Below are 19,262 nucleotides of genomic sequence, written 5' to 3'. Positions count from 1 at the left end.
CATTTCTGATCGTTGGTAACCATCTGATGACTCAAGCTCCTGCCTAAAGGCTCCTTTCCTCAAGCACAACTTTTTTTCATCCAGAGCAACGTGCAGTGGATTTAATGAAATGAAATGTGGCAAAGTATTTGAATGGAAAGCCCAAAGTGTCATCACACATTACCTGGAATTCTGTCTGACAGGCACGTTGTCCAGGTCAGTGAGTGTCAGGAAGTCCGTGTTGAAGTAGTGCAGCTGCAGAATACAAGCCAAAAGGAACACAGCCGGAAGCAGGATGCGAGCAAACAGCTCCACTGTGTCGTAGCGCTCCAAACCCAGGTCTCGAAGACTGGAGACAATTTTTTTTTTTTCACAAATATTTTATTGAGTTTTCAATAGAAAATTACAACCCTTTTTCATTTCAATTTTGATTGAATACATTAACAGAAATAAATGCACACAGACAAATAAAAAGAAACATAAAAAAAAAAAGAACAGCTGCAACCATTAAAGTATTATAGCATTTGAAATGTTTAGTTATGTGACAAGTGTATTTTGGTATGTAATCCATTTGTCCCATTTTTCCATAATTTTCTCTTCTTTCAGTCGCAGAGTGAATGTCATTTTCTCCATAGTGAATATTTCCTGTACAATGTCCATTCACTCAGTGAGGTTTGGTGGTTCAGGTTTGAGCCATCTTCTTGTTATGGCCTTTCTTGCTGAACTTAATAAAATTTTAACTAAATATTCATCTCTATTTGTAACAACTTCAGAAACATGTCCTAAATATAATGTTGCTGGTGTGAAAGGGACAGAGTACCGAAGTACTTGTGTCAGGGTTGAGTGAACTGAAGTCCAGTATGTCACAATCTGTCAATCCCAGAAAATGTGAGTGTGATTGACATTGATCATTCCACATTGTCTCCAACAGATTTGTTGACTTGACAACTGTCTGCTCTTTATACGAGGTGTTATAAAAATTACATCGAATTATATTCTTCCATTTGAATTCCCTCCATTTTAGTGAAGTGGTGGAAGACTGTGCCAACTCGCATATCCTGTACCATTCCTGATCTGTTATTGTGATAATCATTTCTTGTTCCCATTTTTCTTTAACATACAGAGTTGTAACATTCTGGCATGACATCATACTGTTGTAAAGTTTTGATATAATCTTGAGTGTTTTTTGTTGATATGCACCTATTATTGTTTCTAAAACTGCATTTTCTTCACCCCCATCTTCTAATTTAACTTCCTTATTGTAGTACTCTCATAATTGGAGGCAACGAAAGAAATACTGATCAATGAGTCCAAATGATGCTTTTAGATCTTGAAAGCTCCTAATCTCCTTATTTTTAATAACTGTACAAATTGCTGTAACACCTTTATTACTCCAATTCTTAAATGTTGAGTCATGTTTCGCAGATTTAAATTCATGGTCCAAGAATATCCATTTTAGTACTTTTCTTTCCCTGTTTAATTTTAATTGTTTGGCTACTTTATACCAAGTTTCTATTGTGAATATTGTTATTGGGTTGAGACAGTTTTTAATATCATTGGATATGGAATCCTCCCCTAAAAGTGTTTGGATGCGATATCCATGTATACATATCTCAATCTCTTTCCATTTGGCATAATACCCAGGATCACACCAGCAACATACAAACTGCAGCTGAGCCGCATAAAAGTAAAACTTCAGATTGGGCAACGCCATGCCCCCTTTAGCTTTAGGCAACTGTAATGTTGAGAATCTGACCCTCGGTCTCTTCCCTTCCCAAATAAATATAGATAATATCCGGTCCCATTCAGTGAATTGTTTGGAGGGTATGTCAATAGGGAGTGATTGAAATAAATAAAGAAGTCTAGGCAAGATGTTCATTTTCACCACATTTATCCTATTTGTCAAGTCTAAAGGATAGGTGGACCATCTCTGAATATCTGCTCTAATGTTTTGATTAATTGAATTATAACTGTCCTGATATAAAGAAGTTGGGTCTTTAGACAGAAATACTCTAAGGTATTTAATTTTTCCATTGTCCCAGTTAATATTGTACTTACTTGCAATTTCTTTTGCGGGTTTATGATTAAAAAGGAGTACCTGTGTTTTAGATATGTTCAGTTTGTATCCAGAGTTATGAATTAAATTATTGTAAAATGCTCATTAATTTAGGTAAAGAGGAATTGATGTCTTCTAAAAATAACAAAACGTCTTCTGCAAATAATCCTATCTTTTGTTCCCTTCCTTGAATCTGGATTCCTTTCAACTCTTCACTCTGGCGTATGGCTTGGGCCAGTGGCTCTATGTAAAGGGCGAACAGGCTGGGACTAATCCCACAACCCTGTCTCGATCCCCTTTTAAGTTGGAAATGATATGTGAGAGAACCATTCACTTTTATTCTTGCTGTGGGACTGTCATAAATTGCTCTAACACATTTAATTGATTCTTGTGTCAGGCCAAATTTTTCTAAAGTTAGATAGAGAAAGTCCCAGTTCACTCTGTCAAAAGCCTTTTCTGCATCGAGGCTGATCAGGGCCGCTTTAATTTTATTTTTGGTTGTTGTCTGAATTACTTGTAGACTTCTAATATTATCCTGAGTTTGTCGACCGGTTACAAAGCCGGTCTGTTCTTCGTCAATTAAATCTGCAATAAAAGTTTCAAATCTTTTAGTTAATATTGATGTATATAATTTATAGTCCACATTTAACATTGACACTGGTCTAAAATTTGCACAATCTTCACTGTCTTTACTTTCTTTTGGAATTAAGGTCATAAATGCTTCTTTCCAAGAGGGAGTGGTCTTTCCCTTTTTGTGTATATAGTTAAGTGTTCTGAGAAGCAATGGAGACAGTTCTTCCTTAAATTTTCTGTACCACTCTATGGGGTAACCATCGCCGCCCGGGGCCTTATTGGTCTTAAGTCTGCCTATGGCTTTATCGAGCTCCTTCAGAGTAATTTCAGCTGTGATTATTTTATTTTGAGCTTCTCCTATAGAGGGGAGGTCCAGTTTATCCAGAAACTGTTTAGCGGATTTCAGGTCAAGAGCGCCCTCTTGTGAGTATAAATTGGTATAATATTGATAAAAAATGCTTTCTATTATCTTGGGGTCTCTCTCTAATTTTTGTGAAATGGGGTTTCTAATCCTTGTAATCATTGAATCGGTTTGCTGCCTACGCAGTTTTCGAGCCAGCAGTTTAGTAGATTTTGGACCAAGTTCATAATAAGACTGTTTAATATATCTAGCCTTTTTCTAAATTTCATAATCTAGTAATCCTTCAATTTGTCCTTTCAGATGTTTTATTTCCTTTTGAGTTTCCTGGTCCTTTTTCAACTTGAATTTATTTTCTTTATCTTTCAAGTCAGCTATTAATTGTTTATATGCTTCCACTCTCTTCCTTTGTAAATATGATGCTTTGGCTATTAAATTTCCCCTTAAGACCGCCTTCAACGAGTCCCATAGTATTAATGGGTCAACTGAGCCATTATCATTTTCCGCTATGAATAACTTAATTTCTCATTTGATATCGGCAACTATTGATTGACTATTTAGTAGCCCAACATTTAGTCTTCATACAGTGCTTTTTATATTATTCTCAAGATTTATACTTAGATATATTGAATTATGGTCTGAAATGTCTGCTACTCCAATAACACAATCTGATACTCTGTAATAATCCTCTTGGCCTATTAAAAAATAGTCTATTCTTGAATGTACTGAATGGGGCGCTGAAAAATGTGCTTGTAGTATTTATTTTTAAATCAAGAATGGCATTAAAATCTCCTGCACATATACAGATTCCCTCAGCCTCTTTTGCTATCGTGTCAAATATTGTTTTATAGATTGTTACTTCACTTTCGGGTGGTACGTAAATATTTGCCAATGTCAAAAGATTGTTTCAACATTACCTTTAATTATGACATATTGTCCCTCTTTATCTCTTATTTCCGAATATGTTTCAAATTTAACATTCTTGGATATTAATATTGCTACGCCCCATCTGGGTTTTGTGCAAATGAACTATAAAAAATATTTTTAGAACCAAATTTAATTAATTTCTCATGCTCTTGAGCACTCAAATGAGTTTCCTGTAACAAGATGATATGTACCTTATCTTTCTTTAGTTTATTCATGACCCTTGCCCTTTTAACAGGATTACCAAGCCCATTGATATTTAGTGATAATATTTTCAAATTTTGACTCTGCATTGATGGTTGATGAATTTGTAAATATTATTTGGTTGCTCAACGTGCTACGAAAACAAAAGGAACTAGAAAACCAGAACATTTTAATAAAAAAGGAACGTATATACTAGAGCAAGATAAATTTGACTCCCAAGGCTGGGTATTTCAATACCCTTTCTTTTTTTTAAACCTTTACCCAGTGGGGGGGAAAGCCTCTTGAAAAGAGGGCCCCCTTCCAGAATCAGTGGATGTACCTTAACAAAAAGTGTTTCCACTAATTCTACCAGTGGTATGCTCCTTTTGGTCAGGCTAAATAACATAGGTAGATGACAGTATATTCCAATATATCAATCATAGTTTCACAGCATTTTGAAAAGAGGCGTAAATATTTCAGAACTAACAATTACCCATTACGCATGAGTTCAACGTCCTGCTCTTATATGAATGATCATGTCAAGGTTTAAGTTTGCGCTGGAACTCCTGTAGATGTTCTCGTGCTCGTCTGGCAGCTTCCCTCTCTCCATGGCGGGAGACGAGTTTCCATGGTGACACATGGTCCAGTTGCGGTGACGTTGTGGGGTCGCTGTCGCCAGGGCCCCTCATCTGGTTGGCCAGAAAGAAACCCCTCTGACGCAGATCCCTCATGGCATCTCCCGCGCTGTCATACATTTGTGGCCCACTGTCCCAGTGAATGCGCATTCGGGTGAACAGCGTCTGAAAGCGGATGCCTCTCTGAGTGCTGCTTTGACTGTCTTATATTCTTTGCGCTTCTGCATCACATCTGTGGTGTAGTCATTACCATCGAGAGGTACCTGTCTCCAATCTGAATTTTCTTCTTCCAGGCATTTCTGAGTATTGTTTCTTTGGTTCTGTATTGAAGAAAGTTCACAACTATGGACCTGGGGGGTGCGTTGGGGCCCGGCTTTGGTGCAAGTGAGTGGTGCACTCTGGATTTTTCACTCCGTCCTCGATTAGCTTCTCACTAGCAATTAACCTCTCCACAAACTGGATTACCGAACTCGTCTCGCTTTGTTCAGGGGCTCCATAAATCCTCAAATTTCCCCTTCTTGATCTTGATTCGAGTGCATCTATATTGTCACGCAGTACGTTTTGTTCTTTAAGTGACTGTTCCAGCGCATTGTTTGCTGCCGCTGACCATGTTTCCAGCTTGACCACGCGAGCGCAGGCTGCTTCCGCTCGCACTCGTGTTCTTGTAGCTTTAGCGTTCTGGTAGCTAGTCACTGATCAATCTGCTCCTTGAACAGTGCGAGTTCGTCTTTGATATCTTTCTTGAAGTCTTCTTTGAATTTGTCCCAGTTAGCCGTTAGTGTCATGTTAAGTTCACTGATTTGTTCACTTATTGCTCTCAAATTCGGCCCGGTTGCTTCCGAGGAGTCATGGCCATGCTCATCGCCATTAGCATTAGCATCATTCGTCTCTTCATCGTGTGACATTGGTACCTCGATGTTGGTCCTTTCTGTCATCCTCTTGCCCTTAGCTTTACTACCCCCACTCATATTTCGAGTATTTTGCTTAAAAGCAATGAGATGTTTTTGAATTAGTGGCGTTTCAACCACCTGCCTTTTCAGAGCGCTTACTTCATGCGTCCATCTTCCGCCGTAGCTTACCGGACGTCTGACAAATTTTGTTTTAAGACAAAAGTTACAACATGGTTATCACACACACACACACACACACACACACACACACACACACACACACACACACACAAGTGATTGCATGCATGCACACAGTGTTTCTTGACATAAAAACAGATCTACAGTAGTGTTCAGAATAATAGTAGTGCTATGTGACTAAAAAGATTAATCCAGGTTTTGAGTATATTTCTTATTGTTACATGGGAAACAAGGTACCAGTAGATTCAGTAGAGTCTCACAAATCCAACAAGACCAAACATTCATGATATGCACACTCTTAAGGCTATGAAATTGGGCTATTATTAAAAAAAAAAAGGAGAAAAGAGGTGTTCACAATAATAGTAGCATCTGCTGTTGATGCTACAAACTCAAAACAATTATGTTCAAACTGCTTTTTTAGCAATCCTGTGAATCACTAAACTAGTATTTAGTTGTATAACCACAGTTTTTCATGATTTCTTCACATCTGTGAGGCATTAATTTTGTTGGTTTGGAACCACGATTTTGCTGGTTTACTAGTGTTTTGGGGTCATTGTCTTGTTGAAACACCCATTTCAAGGGCATGTCCTGTTCAGCATAAGGCAACATGACCTCTTCAAGTATTTTTGACATATCCAAACTGATCCATGATACCTGGTATGCGATATATAGGCCCAACACCATAGTAGGAGAAACATGCCCATATCATGATGCTTGCACCACCATGCTTCACTGTCTTCACTGTGAACTGTGGCTTGAATTCAGAGTTTGGGGGTCGTCTCACAAACTGTCTGCGGCCCTTGGACCCAAAAAGAACAATTTTACTCTCATCAGTCCACAAAATACTCCTCCATTTCTCTTTAGGCCAGTTGATGTGTTCTTTGGCAAATTGTAACCTCTTCTGCACATATCTTTTATTTAAGAGAGGGACTTCGCGGGGGATTCTTGCAAATAAATTAGCTTCACACAGGCGTCTTCTAACTGTCACAGCACTTACAGGTAACTCCAGACTGTCTTTGATCAATGGAGTTGATCAATGGGTGAGCCTTTGCCATTCTGGTTATTCTTCTATCCATTTTGATGGTTGTTTTCCATTTTCTTCCACGCGTCTCTATCAGGGTTAGCTGGTGAAGCAGGCTGGACACAAATGCAGGACGCGAGTACACAGCTCAGTGGAGTAAAAGCATTTTCTCGGTTCGGTAGCAGAGGTCAGTACACAGATAAGCAGTCCAAGAGAAGCAACAGTAACAAAATCATCAGGCTTAGGCGTGGTCGAGGTACACAGGCAGGTAATCAAAAACACGATGAAGCAATCAAGGCAAAAACACAAGTAACTGAGCTGGAAAGAGGCACAAGGCACATCGATCTGGCGAAGGACAGAGACAAACTGTGAGGCTTATAAAGCACCTGGGTGATTAACGGCAAACTCAGAACAGGTGTGTGGAGAAACTCCCAGAACCAGGGTGTGGCCAGACAAAGGGAGACACCCACCACCAAGAGCCAGGAGAGAAAGGCAAGAAACAACAGGACAGAGAAAACCCAAGCAGAAGGATAGAACAGAGACAGAACAAGAGACAGAGAATACAAACACAACCCAAAAAACCAGGAACCTGACAGTCTCTGGTTTTTTGTCCATTTTAAAGCACTGGAGATCATTGGAGATGAACAGCCTATAACGTTTTGCACCTGCGTATAAGTTTTCCCCTCTCCAATCAACTTTTTAATCAAATTACGCTGTTCTTCTGAACAATCTTGAACGTCCCATTTTCCTCAGGCTTTCAAAGAGAAAAGCATGTTCAACAGGTGCTGGCTTCATCCTTAAATAGGGGACACCTGATTCACACCTGTTTGTTCCACAAAATTGACGAACTCACTGACTGAATGCCACACTACTATTATTGTGAACACCCCCTTTTCTACTTTTTTTACTAATAGCCCAATTTCATAGCCTTAAGAGTGTGCATATCATGAATGCTTGGTCTTGTTGGATTTGTGAGAATGTAGTGAATCTACTGGTACCTTGTTTTCCATGTAACAATAAGAAATATACTCAAAACCTGGATTAATCTTGGTAGTCACATAGCACTACTATTATTCTAATATTATTCTGAACACTACTGTATATATATATATATATATATATATATATATATATCACATTTAGACCAATACGAGCAGGTCGTAATGCTCTCACCCTTCCTCCGACATGCCCATGATCTGTCTGAAGAGACTAGACACACTTCTGAACTGGTAAATGTAGACAGCAATCAACACCACCATGGAGTAACCCACCACGACTGCCCAGAACGTCTTCAGGACCCGACGCCACACATCATAACGGGTCTGAGGGGGGCAACAAAGCACAGCACCCAAATGTAAGAGCACTCATTGGAGCGCAAATCAACACCACGCTAAAATAAACGGGTCTTTTAGAATTTTCTGATCCTGCCCATGTTTTATCAATCTGCCCCAAAACTGAATGGCTCTTTGTTTCACTTTCAAAGACTTCACCAACTTTTGTTAACAGCTTAAAAATGTATTTTAAAAATATTTTAGATCTGCGCACTTTTCCAGATCAACTCAAGTATTTGCAATTATATATACAGTACTGTATTTACATAGAGCTAGAGACATACAGATGAGGACAAAATTAGTACCCCCCACCACCCTATGAAATTTAACATTTTATTCAAATTTTTCCTAAGTGCTTTTTTACACAGCAATGAATTTTCAACACAACATTCAAAGACTCTGGAAAGAAAACTAGTGAGAGACGCATATAAAGATGCCAGAACAACAAGACACTAGTGAGTGACATAGTCAAGTCAGGAATTGTAGTCTGAAAGAAGATAATCACTTGAGCTCTGGACAGGAATGGACTGAAAGGTTGTAGAAGAAAAACTCCACTTCTGCAGAAAAGACAACATCAAGCCAGACTGAAGTACACCAAGGACAACCTGGAGAAACATTATGCACACTGGAAGTGTGTCCTTTGGTAACAGAGACACTGCTTATGTTTGGTGAAATAAGGGAGCGGTGTCTCACCCAAAGAACATCGTCCCCACAGTGAAACACGGTGGAGGGAGTATTATGCTGTGGGGATGCTTCAGTGCGTCTGGAACTGGGAATGTTCTCAAGTTGGAAGAGATCATGAAGGAAGAAGGTCATGTGAAGATTTTGAAAGAAAACTTCAAGCAGTCAGCAGTAAAACTGGGTCATCGCTTTGTCTTCAAACACGACAACAACTCAAAACAAACATCGCTCCTGGTGACCAAGGTCCATTCCAGAAGACCATCAAATCTGGACTTGTTTGAGAGATTCACCAAAAAAAAAAAAAAAAAAAAAACTTGGTAAAATTTTGAAGAAAATGTTAAATTTCATGTGTGGGGGGGGGGGGGGGGGGGGGAGGGGCTGATAAATTTGTTGATATCTGTAATTATCTTTCTTTAAAATTTATTAAATAATTTAATCTAATAGATTAAAATAAATTATATGGCTTCAAATTCCCTGGTTCCTGATACTTGCTCAAAATGTGATAATACCTATTTCAGATCAGCCCCAATATTTTCATATTTGCAGGTCAGGTGTGGGAGCGTGCACGAGCACCGTGCACTGCTGCATCCACCACACGAGAACCACCTGAGGTTCTTAGTGGCAGATTTGAAGAGGTCAATATTGTCAGTTTTCCTAATTACATTTTAGAGTTTTAAGTGGACAACAACATGAGATCTTTTTTGTTTGTTTACCTCCAGCTGCTCCTGTTTGCTAAAGGTCACCATAGCAGTCTTGATCCACATTAGAATATGGCACAACTTTTACACTGGATGCCCTTTCTAATGTAACTCCATCACAACATGGAGAAACATGCTCCCAGCTTCTAAGTGGACTCTGAGCTGAGACCTTGACAGGACCCGCTGTGCACAGAACAGTACTCCACACTTTACTCTGAGGCTCCAACAATTACAATTTGCCACAATTAATAATTACTTGTATTGTTTTGTTTTTTTAAGTTTGCCATCAGTGCCTGTGTTGTTGGACCTCATTTTGGTGGAAAATTTCTACATGCCAAAAGTAATCATTCATGATATCCCCGTCTTTACCCTGGGATTATCACAAAATGTCCAATAAACAGACATATTTTACAAAACTGAGACAAATACAAACAAACAAACAAAGCTTTTAGTACAATAAAACGTTGACATCTGGGTAATTTTTTAATGGCTAATTTTATTTTTTTTCCTTCATATTTTACCATTTACTTCCATAATGAAAAGCTAACTTGTTTAAAAAAATGTCCAATAATGAGGACCATAATTATGGTCAACAACAACATTTTATCTCAATGATTTAAAAAGTTATTAGAAAAAAGTGGCCAAATTGTCAGGAGTGTGACACAATTTACAGTCATAGTTAATATCAACATTATGCTTAATGTCATCTTTCAGGAGCTGTGGTGTGAAGGGAAGAGAAGCAAAGAAAAAACATCATTATATTCATTTGCAGATATTCAGATGTGATATTTTAAACATGTTAGGAGTGTAACTCCTGACACTTTAGGCCATTTTTCTGTAATAAGTTTTTAAAGCATTGAGATAAAAACTGTTATAACGGCTGAGTGGATCCTTGTCATTTGATTGGTGCTTTGTATGTCACGTGACATGGATTATTCATCCCTTTTGTGTTGCGTTGCATTTAGCGTGCAAATTTGGTTCCATACGTTTTATTGCAAACCCTGCCCACTAGTGGGGGCGCATTGAGCTAAACATGCAGAGTTTGTTTTGCTGATGGACGACGATCTGAAGGAGCTCAATGATGGATGATGGTGCTAACACACACACACACACACACACACACACACACACACACACACACACAAAATAAATCCACTACGCTGTAAGCCATCTCGAGGCATGAAGCGCTGTTATGAGGAAGTTACAATGAAAAGCTGGACTAATTTCTGGCGTGATTTTTTTTTGCTGCACTGAGTACACAGTCTTTTTTGGGGAGGGGGTACACTAAGTTGGTGCACGGCATCACGGAATGCATCGTGACAATTGTTTTTGAACTCCTATTTAAAGTTCGTGTTAGATTGTTGATGTCAAAGCAGCAGTGACGCACCGTTATATAAAACTGTTCGACAATATCTGTGCTAATTCCTTATTTTATGTTCAAGTATTTTTATCAAGTATTTGCTTTTGTTATCTGTTTAGAAGTATCTGGAACCTGGTTCTAACCGGTTCAAGGTTTCAACATAAGAGTTAAGTTTTACTTCCAACACACATACGCAAGTTTCAGATAAAGGGAGGGCTCCCCCTGTCTGTGGGGAGCCAGTAAGATTAGGATTGTGAGACTAAAACCCACCCACTGTACTGCCTACATTGTCTTGTATAAAAGCATTTTGTCAGCCATGTTCTAGGTCTTTCAGAAAATGGACTCCGTGTGTGGGCTGTCTCTGGGGACTCAGGCCTGGTTTTCAGTGTGACTTTCAATAAATTCAAGGAGGAATATCGATTTTGTTCTTTATAAGGGGCAGTATCTACAGAAAGAACCAGGAGGATTAACAAAACAAATAATGACTGTTTTTACATTCTTTCAATGGAACGAATATTTATGAGGTGAAAGCTGGAACGTACCACTGAACTCATAAACATTCATTATTTGTATATTATTTACCAAAATTCTGGACCTTACTATTGGACATTATTTGAAACAAGTTAGCTTCTCATTATGTAAGTGAATGCTGAAATATGAAGGGAAAAATAAAATTAGCCACTTTTTAAAATTACCATCTGTAAAAAAACAAAAATAAAATCCATGCTGAGACACTGGAGTTTGTAAAACACGTCAGTGATGTTGACCAAACAGCGAAAGGCTGTTGTCCAGAATAATCCATAAAGCCATTAAGCGTCTCTCTAAGTGGCTATTTTCTAAAAGGTCAGCAGAATCAGGGAGGATACAAAACCAGGAAACGGCAGCAAAAATTGTCTGTGTATGTGCTTATGGGTCATAATCAATACTTTTAAGTGTAAACTAGTATTGATGGGCGAGTAGGTAAGATGTTTGAGTGTGCACGGGTTCATATAACATCAGGACCTATTCTGAACCTTTTTATGGTCAAACAGCTGAATAACGTACTGATGATCATTTAGGAGTCAACACATTACAGTGCAAGATGAAAGTGGCTTTGTGTTTTGTGCTGTACTTCTGGACCTCTATGATCCCAATATCAAGTTTCCAAACTTTACCATCTCCACATTGTGAACAAAGAGCTCAATCAACCCACACATACCTGAACATGTGGAATGCAAATTCATTTTTACCTATGCACAAGTGTAACAATGTACTGAGCCATGCATTCTTTTAATTTTTACTTTATTTAACAGTTAAAACTCGTTGAGATCAAGGATCTCTTTTTCAAGGGTGACCTGGGCACGATGGCAGCACAACAAAAGGTGACAGGCAGAAACAACAAACACAAAGAGACACGTGAAGTAAACATTCTTCAACAGAAATAAAATGTAAAATCACTAACCTGGTACAGGACCACACAGAAGAGGAACAGGACAATGTAGAGGATCTTGTAGACGACCACCTAGCAAAATTGAAAACTAGTGTGAGAAAGAATGTTGCCCCTTAGGGCCCCTTCACACATAGTACGAATGTGGTCGAATTGCGTATGAAGCAAGAATCGTATGCAATACGTGTAAAACTGTAGCTGCCTCCAACACCTCGTACACCTGTTGCTACAACTATCTGAGCACACTAGCGGCTGAAACTCAGAATGTGCCCTGTGAGAGCCCATTGAACTCTCTTGCGGCAGGTGTCGGCCAAATTCCAGGTGACACACACAAACATCTAACACTGCTCGCTTGGCACTTAGAAAATGTGTGGCCATTCACAGTATATATATATTTTTTTAACTTTATTTTTTGATTGTTTAAACATTTTTGTTACATATATAACAAATAAAAATAAAACAACAAAGGTGAGCAGACCATAAAAAAGGAAAAACAGGGCTGAGCATCAATACTAGACTTTGCAAATATATGTTGATAGCTTGTAAGTCAAGATACAGTACGTCACCCCTTTAAAGATTCAGTGTTTTGATATAGCCAACCCATTTCTCCCAATATCTGTTACATTTATCAACAGACAGCCTCAATGAGAAAGTCATCCTCTCCATGTCATAAATTTCGTTAATTACTTTAATCCAGTCAGAAAGTGAAGGTGCATCCTTACACAACCATTTTCTGGTGATAGCTTTCTTTGCTCCAACCAACAGTATTGACAGAAGATATTTTTGTGATTTTGGCACTCCACAAGAAATGTGTCCTAAATATGTTTCAGTAAACCCATATGACAGAGTTGATCCAATGATGCTTTGGATTGCTGTTATCACCATTGACCAGTAGGGTGCGATCTTCGCACAGTCCCAAAATATATGAAAATGTACTGCTTTAATGTGTCCACAATCTCTCCAACAATGAGCCTTATCAGGGTCATTGCACTGTTTACTCTTAACATAAGGTGTAACAAAAAAACGTATGACAGTCTTCCATGCAAATTCTCTCCAAAGACCAGAGCTGGAAGTAACCATTCATTCTCCGATATTGTAATATTAGCCTCTTTTCCCCAAGCTTCTTTAATGTACGCGGTAGAGATATTCTTAAATACTTGTAAACATTTGTACACTATTGTTATTTGTTTCTTCTGTGCATTACCTTTACAAGCCTCAAGAAAATATTTCACCAAATCCTCTTCTTCATATTTAATTTTTCTATCAAAATAATGTCTTAGTTGAAAATATCTAAAAAGGTCATGTCTGTTCAAATTATATTTGTCTGAAAGCTCCAAAAAACCTTTCAGTATACCTTTTGTTGATATAACAACATAACAATAGTTATAACAATTATAACAATATAACTGTCTCAGAGTGATGCTGAAAAACTAATTCATGCATTTATTTCCTCTAGGCTGGACTATTGTAATTCATTATTATCAGGTTGTCCTAAAAGTTCCCTAAAAAGCCTTCAGTTAATTCAAAATGCTGCAGCTAGAGTACTGACGGGGACTAGAAGGAGAGAGCATATCTCACCCATATTGGCCTCTCTTCATTGGCTTCCTGTTAATTCTAGAATAGAATTTAAAATTCTTCTTCTTACTTATAAGGTTTTGAATAATCAGGTCCCATCTTATCTTAGGGACCTCGTAGTACCATATCACCCCAATAGAGCGCTTCGCTCTCAGACTGCAGGCTTACTTGTAGTTCCTAGGGTTTGTAAGAGTAGAATGGGAGGCAGAGCCTTCAGCTTTCAGGCTCCTCTCCTGTGGAACCAGCTCCCAATTCAGATCAGGGAGACAGACACCCTCTCTACTTTTAAGATTAGGCTTAAAACTTTCCTTTTTGCTAAAGCTTATAGTTAGGGCCGGTTTCAGGTGACCCTGAACCATACCTTAGTTATGCTGCTATAGACGTAGACTGCTGGGGGGTTCCCATGATGCACTGTTTCTTTCTCTTTTTGCTCTGTATGCACCACTCTGCATTTAATCATTAGTGATCGATCTCTGCTCCCCTCCACAGCATGTCTTTTTCCTGGTTCTCTCCCTCAGCCCCAACCAGTCCCAGCAGAAGACTGCCCCTCCCTGAGCCTGGTTCTGCTGGAGGTTTCTTCCTGTTAAAAGGGAGTTTTTCCTTCCCACTGTAGCCAAGTGCTTGCTCACAGGGGGTCGTTTTGACTGTTGGGGTTTTACATAATTATTGTATGGCCTTGCCTTACAATATAAAGCGCCTTGGGGCAACTGTTTGTTGTGATTTGACGCTATATAAAAAAATTGATTGATTGATTGATAACCCAATAACCAGTAATACCTTTTTGAGACCACTGTTGAAATCTGTTATCAGTTTTTGCTGGTAAAAATTCAGAATCGTAAACTGGCCAACGTAATATTTTGGCCTTTAATTCAACATTCTTGTTTTTAAGTATTTTATTCCACACATTTATTGGTGATTTTATCCAAGAGGGCAATAAATGAGATTCTGAATGTATTTTCAATAGTGGTTTATCACCAACCATAGATTGTAATGGTATGTCAAAGTAAGACTGGTCTATCTCTTTCCATTTATCCCCACAACTGGGGTCACACCAATTTATCAGTACTCGTAACTGAGCTGCTTTGTAGTAACTTTCCAAACATGGTAAAGCTAATCCACCTTCTTCGGCCATTCACAGTATTAACACAAAACCAGTCAGCAGACAATCATTGTGGAGCTGACGGTGAAATTTGTCTACAAACCCAATTCCAATGAAGTTGGGACATTGTGTAAAATGTAAATAAAAACAGAATACAATGATTTGCAAATCCTCTTCAACCTATATTCAATTGAATACACCACAAAGACAAGATATTTAATGTTCAAACTGATAAACTTTGTTTTTGTACAAATATTTGCTCATTTTGAAATGGATGCCTGCAACATGTTTCAAAAAAGCTGGGACAGTGGTATGTTTACCACTGTGTTACATCACCTTTCCTTCTGACAACACTCAATAAGCGTTTGGGAACTGAGGACACTAATTGTTGAAGCTTTGTAGGTGGAATTCTTTCCCATTCTTGCTTGATGTACGACTTCAGTTGTTCAACAGTCCGGGGTCTCCGTTGTCGTATTTTGTACTTCATAATGTGCCACACATTTTCAATGGGCGACAGGTCTGGACTGCAGGCAGGCCAGTCTAGTACCCGCACTCTTTTACTACGAAGCCACGCTGTTGTAACACGTGCAGAATGTGGCTTGACATTGTCTTTCTGAAATAAGCAGGGACGTCCCTGAAAAAGACATTCCTTGGATGGCAGCATGTGTTGCTCCAAAACCTGGATGTACCATTCGGCATTGATGGTGTCATCACAGATGTGTAAGTTGTCCATGCCATGGGCACTAACACACCCCCATACCATCGCAGATGCTGGCTTTTGAACTTTGCGCTGGTAACAATCTGGATGGTCTTTTACCTCTTTTTTCCGGATGACACAGCATCCATGATTTCCAAAAACAATTTGAAATGTGGACTCATCAGACCACAGCACACTTTTCCACTTTGCGTCTGTCCATTTCAAATGAACTTGGGCCCAGACAAGACGGCGGTGTTTCTGGATGTTGTTGATGTATGACTTTCATTTTGCATGGTAGAGTTTTAACTGGCACTTGTAGATGTAGCGACGAACTGTGTTAACTGTGTTACTCCTTTTATACCCAATCATGACACTCACCTGTTTCCAATTAACCTGTTCACCTGTGGAATGTTCTAAACACATGTTCTTTGAGCACTGTTGCCCCTGTCCCAGCTTTTTTGAAACGTGTTGCAGGCATCCATTTCAAAATGAGCAGATATTTGCACAAAAACAAAAAAGTCTATCAGTTTGAACATTAAATAGCTTGTCTTTGTGGTGTATTCAACTGAATATAGGTTGAAAAGGATTTGCAAATCACTGTATTCTGTTTTTATTTACATTTCACACAACGTCCCAATTTCATTGGAAATGGGGTTGTAAGTGCCCCCATGAGTGTGGCTTTGCAAACAGCAACACACGTGTGGTCTGCATGTGTATTGCACCTGTGCACCTGTGTCGCGCCCCCCTCCCCCCACTGATAAAATGCTGATATATATGCTGCACAGACATGATCACATGGGCGCCGGATAGGCAGGTCAGAGTGCACACAGCACAGGGAGGTGCCTGTCAGCTGCTGACCACAGACTCACCTAACTCCGACACAGTGACACATCGGTGTGTGCACTGACCTGACAGGGGGTGTGGCCACTGACAGGAGCGGCTGTGGAGATCTGTGGTTCTGGATGTCCCAGCTGAAAAACACATCTCATGTTTGGACTGTCCACTGTGACACGCGTGTTTCTGCTTGGTGTCCTCACTGGGACATACATAAAAGCATATGACGCTATTGCGATGGGCTGGAGAAACAGTCAGTTCATGTGGACATGCAGCAGGTGAACTGAATGTCACGTCTGTCTGACAGGACACGCGTGCCGGGCCAGATACATGCGTGCCCTGTGAGCGGCGTGCCGCAGGACCATATCACAAGCCAACAGTGTGACAAATATGCCACATACAGTCACGTATCAGCAGAAATACGCCATAACAAATGCCATTTGGTCAGTTATCACAGCGTTTTTTTCTCTTTTTAAAAAAAATACATTTATCTGCTTGTTGATTTTAGCCATTTCACGCTCCTGTTCAGAGTTCTAGCCATGGTGGGCAGTGCTGGGCCCCGCCCAATTCTGCAAATTTCCACCCGGCTCTCGGGTTTAAATTGGCTGTGCCACCCAGCACAGAATTTCTGAAAAATTAATCATATTTCTAGCTTATAGTGTCATAGTTTTGCAATTTTAAAACAATAATTAAAGTAATAAGATATATATTTCTCATTTTCTTTGCATCAAATCACAAACAGCAGAGATCAGAGAGTCAGTGTGTTCTGTGGCCACAGAGCTGTGAACGGGAGCAACTGAAAACAGTGTCTCTGCTATGTTCTGAAGTGAAGAAAAAAAATTAACCCCACCATAAAAGTCCTACATTAATCCAGAGGTCCTTCTGTATCTGTATCTAAAGATACATTCAGAAATTTATATTATTTTACAGTTGAAAGGCGTGGTGTTTCCAAAAAGCTCAGTGTTTGAAAAACAGCAGACGCATGAGAGATTAGAGAGGGAGGAGGAGGAGAGGGAGAGAGAGAGAGAGAGAGAGAGAGAGAGAGAGAGAGAGAGAGAGCAGAGGAGGAGGGGCACAGTGTCAGTGAAAGAGGAAAGTAAAAAACCGACTCAGTTTTTCATTTAAAAACAGCAGGTTTGACAAATCAGTCCAGGTTCAGATCTTGTTCAATTAAGTGTTACATTGTTTAACTAGAAAAAGTAATGCAATCCAACTCAAACTGTTGAAAAACAAAAAAACAAAACTGCCAGGATGACAGAAAAACTGCCTGCTTCACTGGATTAAAAACTACTGTGTATCATTTTTGAAGATGAGAGTAAATGCTATGTCCATCAAATATTAATGTGTTTTTAACATTTTCAATGTTATTTAATTTATTAACTTAGACTTTGACAGAAACATGCAAAAAAGAACTTTGATCTTACAAATATTACAACTTAAATATATATATATTTTTGTTTATTATTCTTGCATTCAATGCATCTAAAACCACAAAAATTTGTTAAAATAAGGCTTGCCAAGACTGTTTTAGTGGTATAAAACCCTATAGCTTCGGGGGGCCATGGATCCAGGGACCAGTGACCCCCCAAAGCTATGAGCCACGATCACATAATTTACCCGGCACTAAAATGATCCTAGCTAGAACCCTGCTCCCATTATAAGACAGTGATTGTAGCACAGTGGTAACGTTTCCCAGGTAATCAGAGCTTGCAGGTTCGAATCCCGTGAGTGGCATTTATTTTTTTATTTAAGCAGGGTTATTTAACCGCGGGGTTCTGTATTGCACCACATCCCAGCTGCTCACACTGTGTTCCTGCTCACACGACACGGTTGCATGCATGATACTGTCATAGCGGGATTGTGCACGCCTTCCCTTCGGCTCGATGTTTTCATGGTTCGCTCATACAAGCAGTTCCGCCGTGATTCGCTCTGATTTGTACTTATTGATACGATGTGTGAAGAGGCCCTTAGTGAAGTCCTTTTGTTGAGCATGTCCTCTTGATGTGCAAAGCCTCAAGACTGTATGAATGTATTACTTTTTGTTTGTTTTTAATTAACATTCTTTCAACTCTCACACAGCAGTAGCACAGGTAAGATCAGGTCTGGGAGTATGAGCTGGTGCCTTGCACTGCCTCATCCACATCATGGAACTGCCTTGAGTTCTGGAGGGCAACTCCATAAGCAGACAACTGGTTCATCCCCACCTCTCAAAAACAACCATCTGTCTGCTGCAGCCAGGTGACACATGGGCATCCCTTTGACCTTCTCCAGCCACTGAGCTCCTAAACACTGAAGCACCTGCATGCTGGATCATGCATACAGAAATGTTCCACATGGCAAAAAAAATACTGAAGCTGATGCACCCTTATAATCCAAGTGATACTCCTCATCTTACTCTCTCTAAGTAACTGTTCATTTGACACAAAGTCATTTCAGCGGTACTATCAGGTTCTACTGGCAGAGCAGGCAGGACACAATTGCAAGGTGCAGACAAACAGCTCTGTAGGATTGTGGCGTTTACTTGATATGAAAGCAGGGGTCAGTACACAGAAAGGCAGTCCAAAAAGAGCAACAGTAACACAATCATCAGGCAAGGGTGTGGTGCAGGTACACAGGCAGGTTGTCAAAGAACACGATGAGGCAGTCAAGGCAAGGCAAGAAAAAAACAGAGCTAGAAAGAGGCACAAGGCACATTGATCAGGCGAGGAATACAGGCAAGCGGTGAGGCTTATAAAGCACCCAGC

The 19,262-nt window shown here is 39.5% G+C and overlaps 1 protein-coding gene across 1 annotated transcript in view; it reads right to left on the bottom strand.

The window, feature by feature from the left end:
- Positions 1 to 19,262, bottom strand: part of si:dkey-11f4.7 (piezo-type mechanosensitive ion channel component 2) — a 197,592-nt gene that overhangs the window by 143,279 nt on the left and 35,051 nt on the right. The window contains exons 12-14 of the mRNA XM_034171725.1: positions 12,329 to 12,388; positions 7,991 to 8,139; positions 164 to 328 (exon numbers count right to left, since the gene is read on the bottom strand). Coding sequence (XP_034027616.1) covers positions 164 to 328; positions 7,991 to 8,139; positions 12,329 to 12,388 — 374 coding nt within the window. The remainder of the gene's footprint in view (positions 1 to 163; positions 329 to 7,990; positions 8,140 to 12,328; positions 12,389 to 19,262) is intronic.

This window comes from Thalassophryne amazonica, chromosome 6 (assembly GCF_902500255.1).
Source record: "Thalassophryne amazonica chromosome 6, fThaAma1.1, whole genome shotgun sequence".
In the NCBI taxonomy this organism is placed as follows: Eukaryota; Metazoa; Chordata; class Actinopteri; order Batrachoidiformes; family Batrachoididae; genus Thalassophryne; species Thalassophryne amazonica.
Note: the sequence above shows the minus strand (reverse complement) of the source record. Positions and strands in the feature narration are given on the sequence as shown.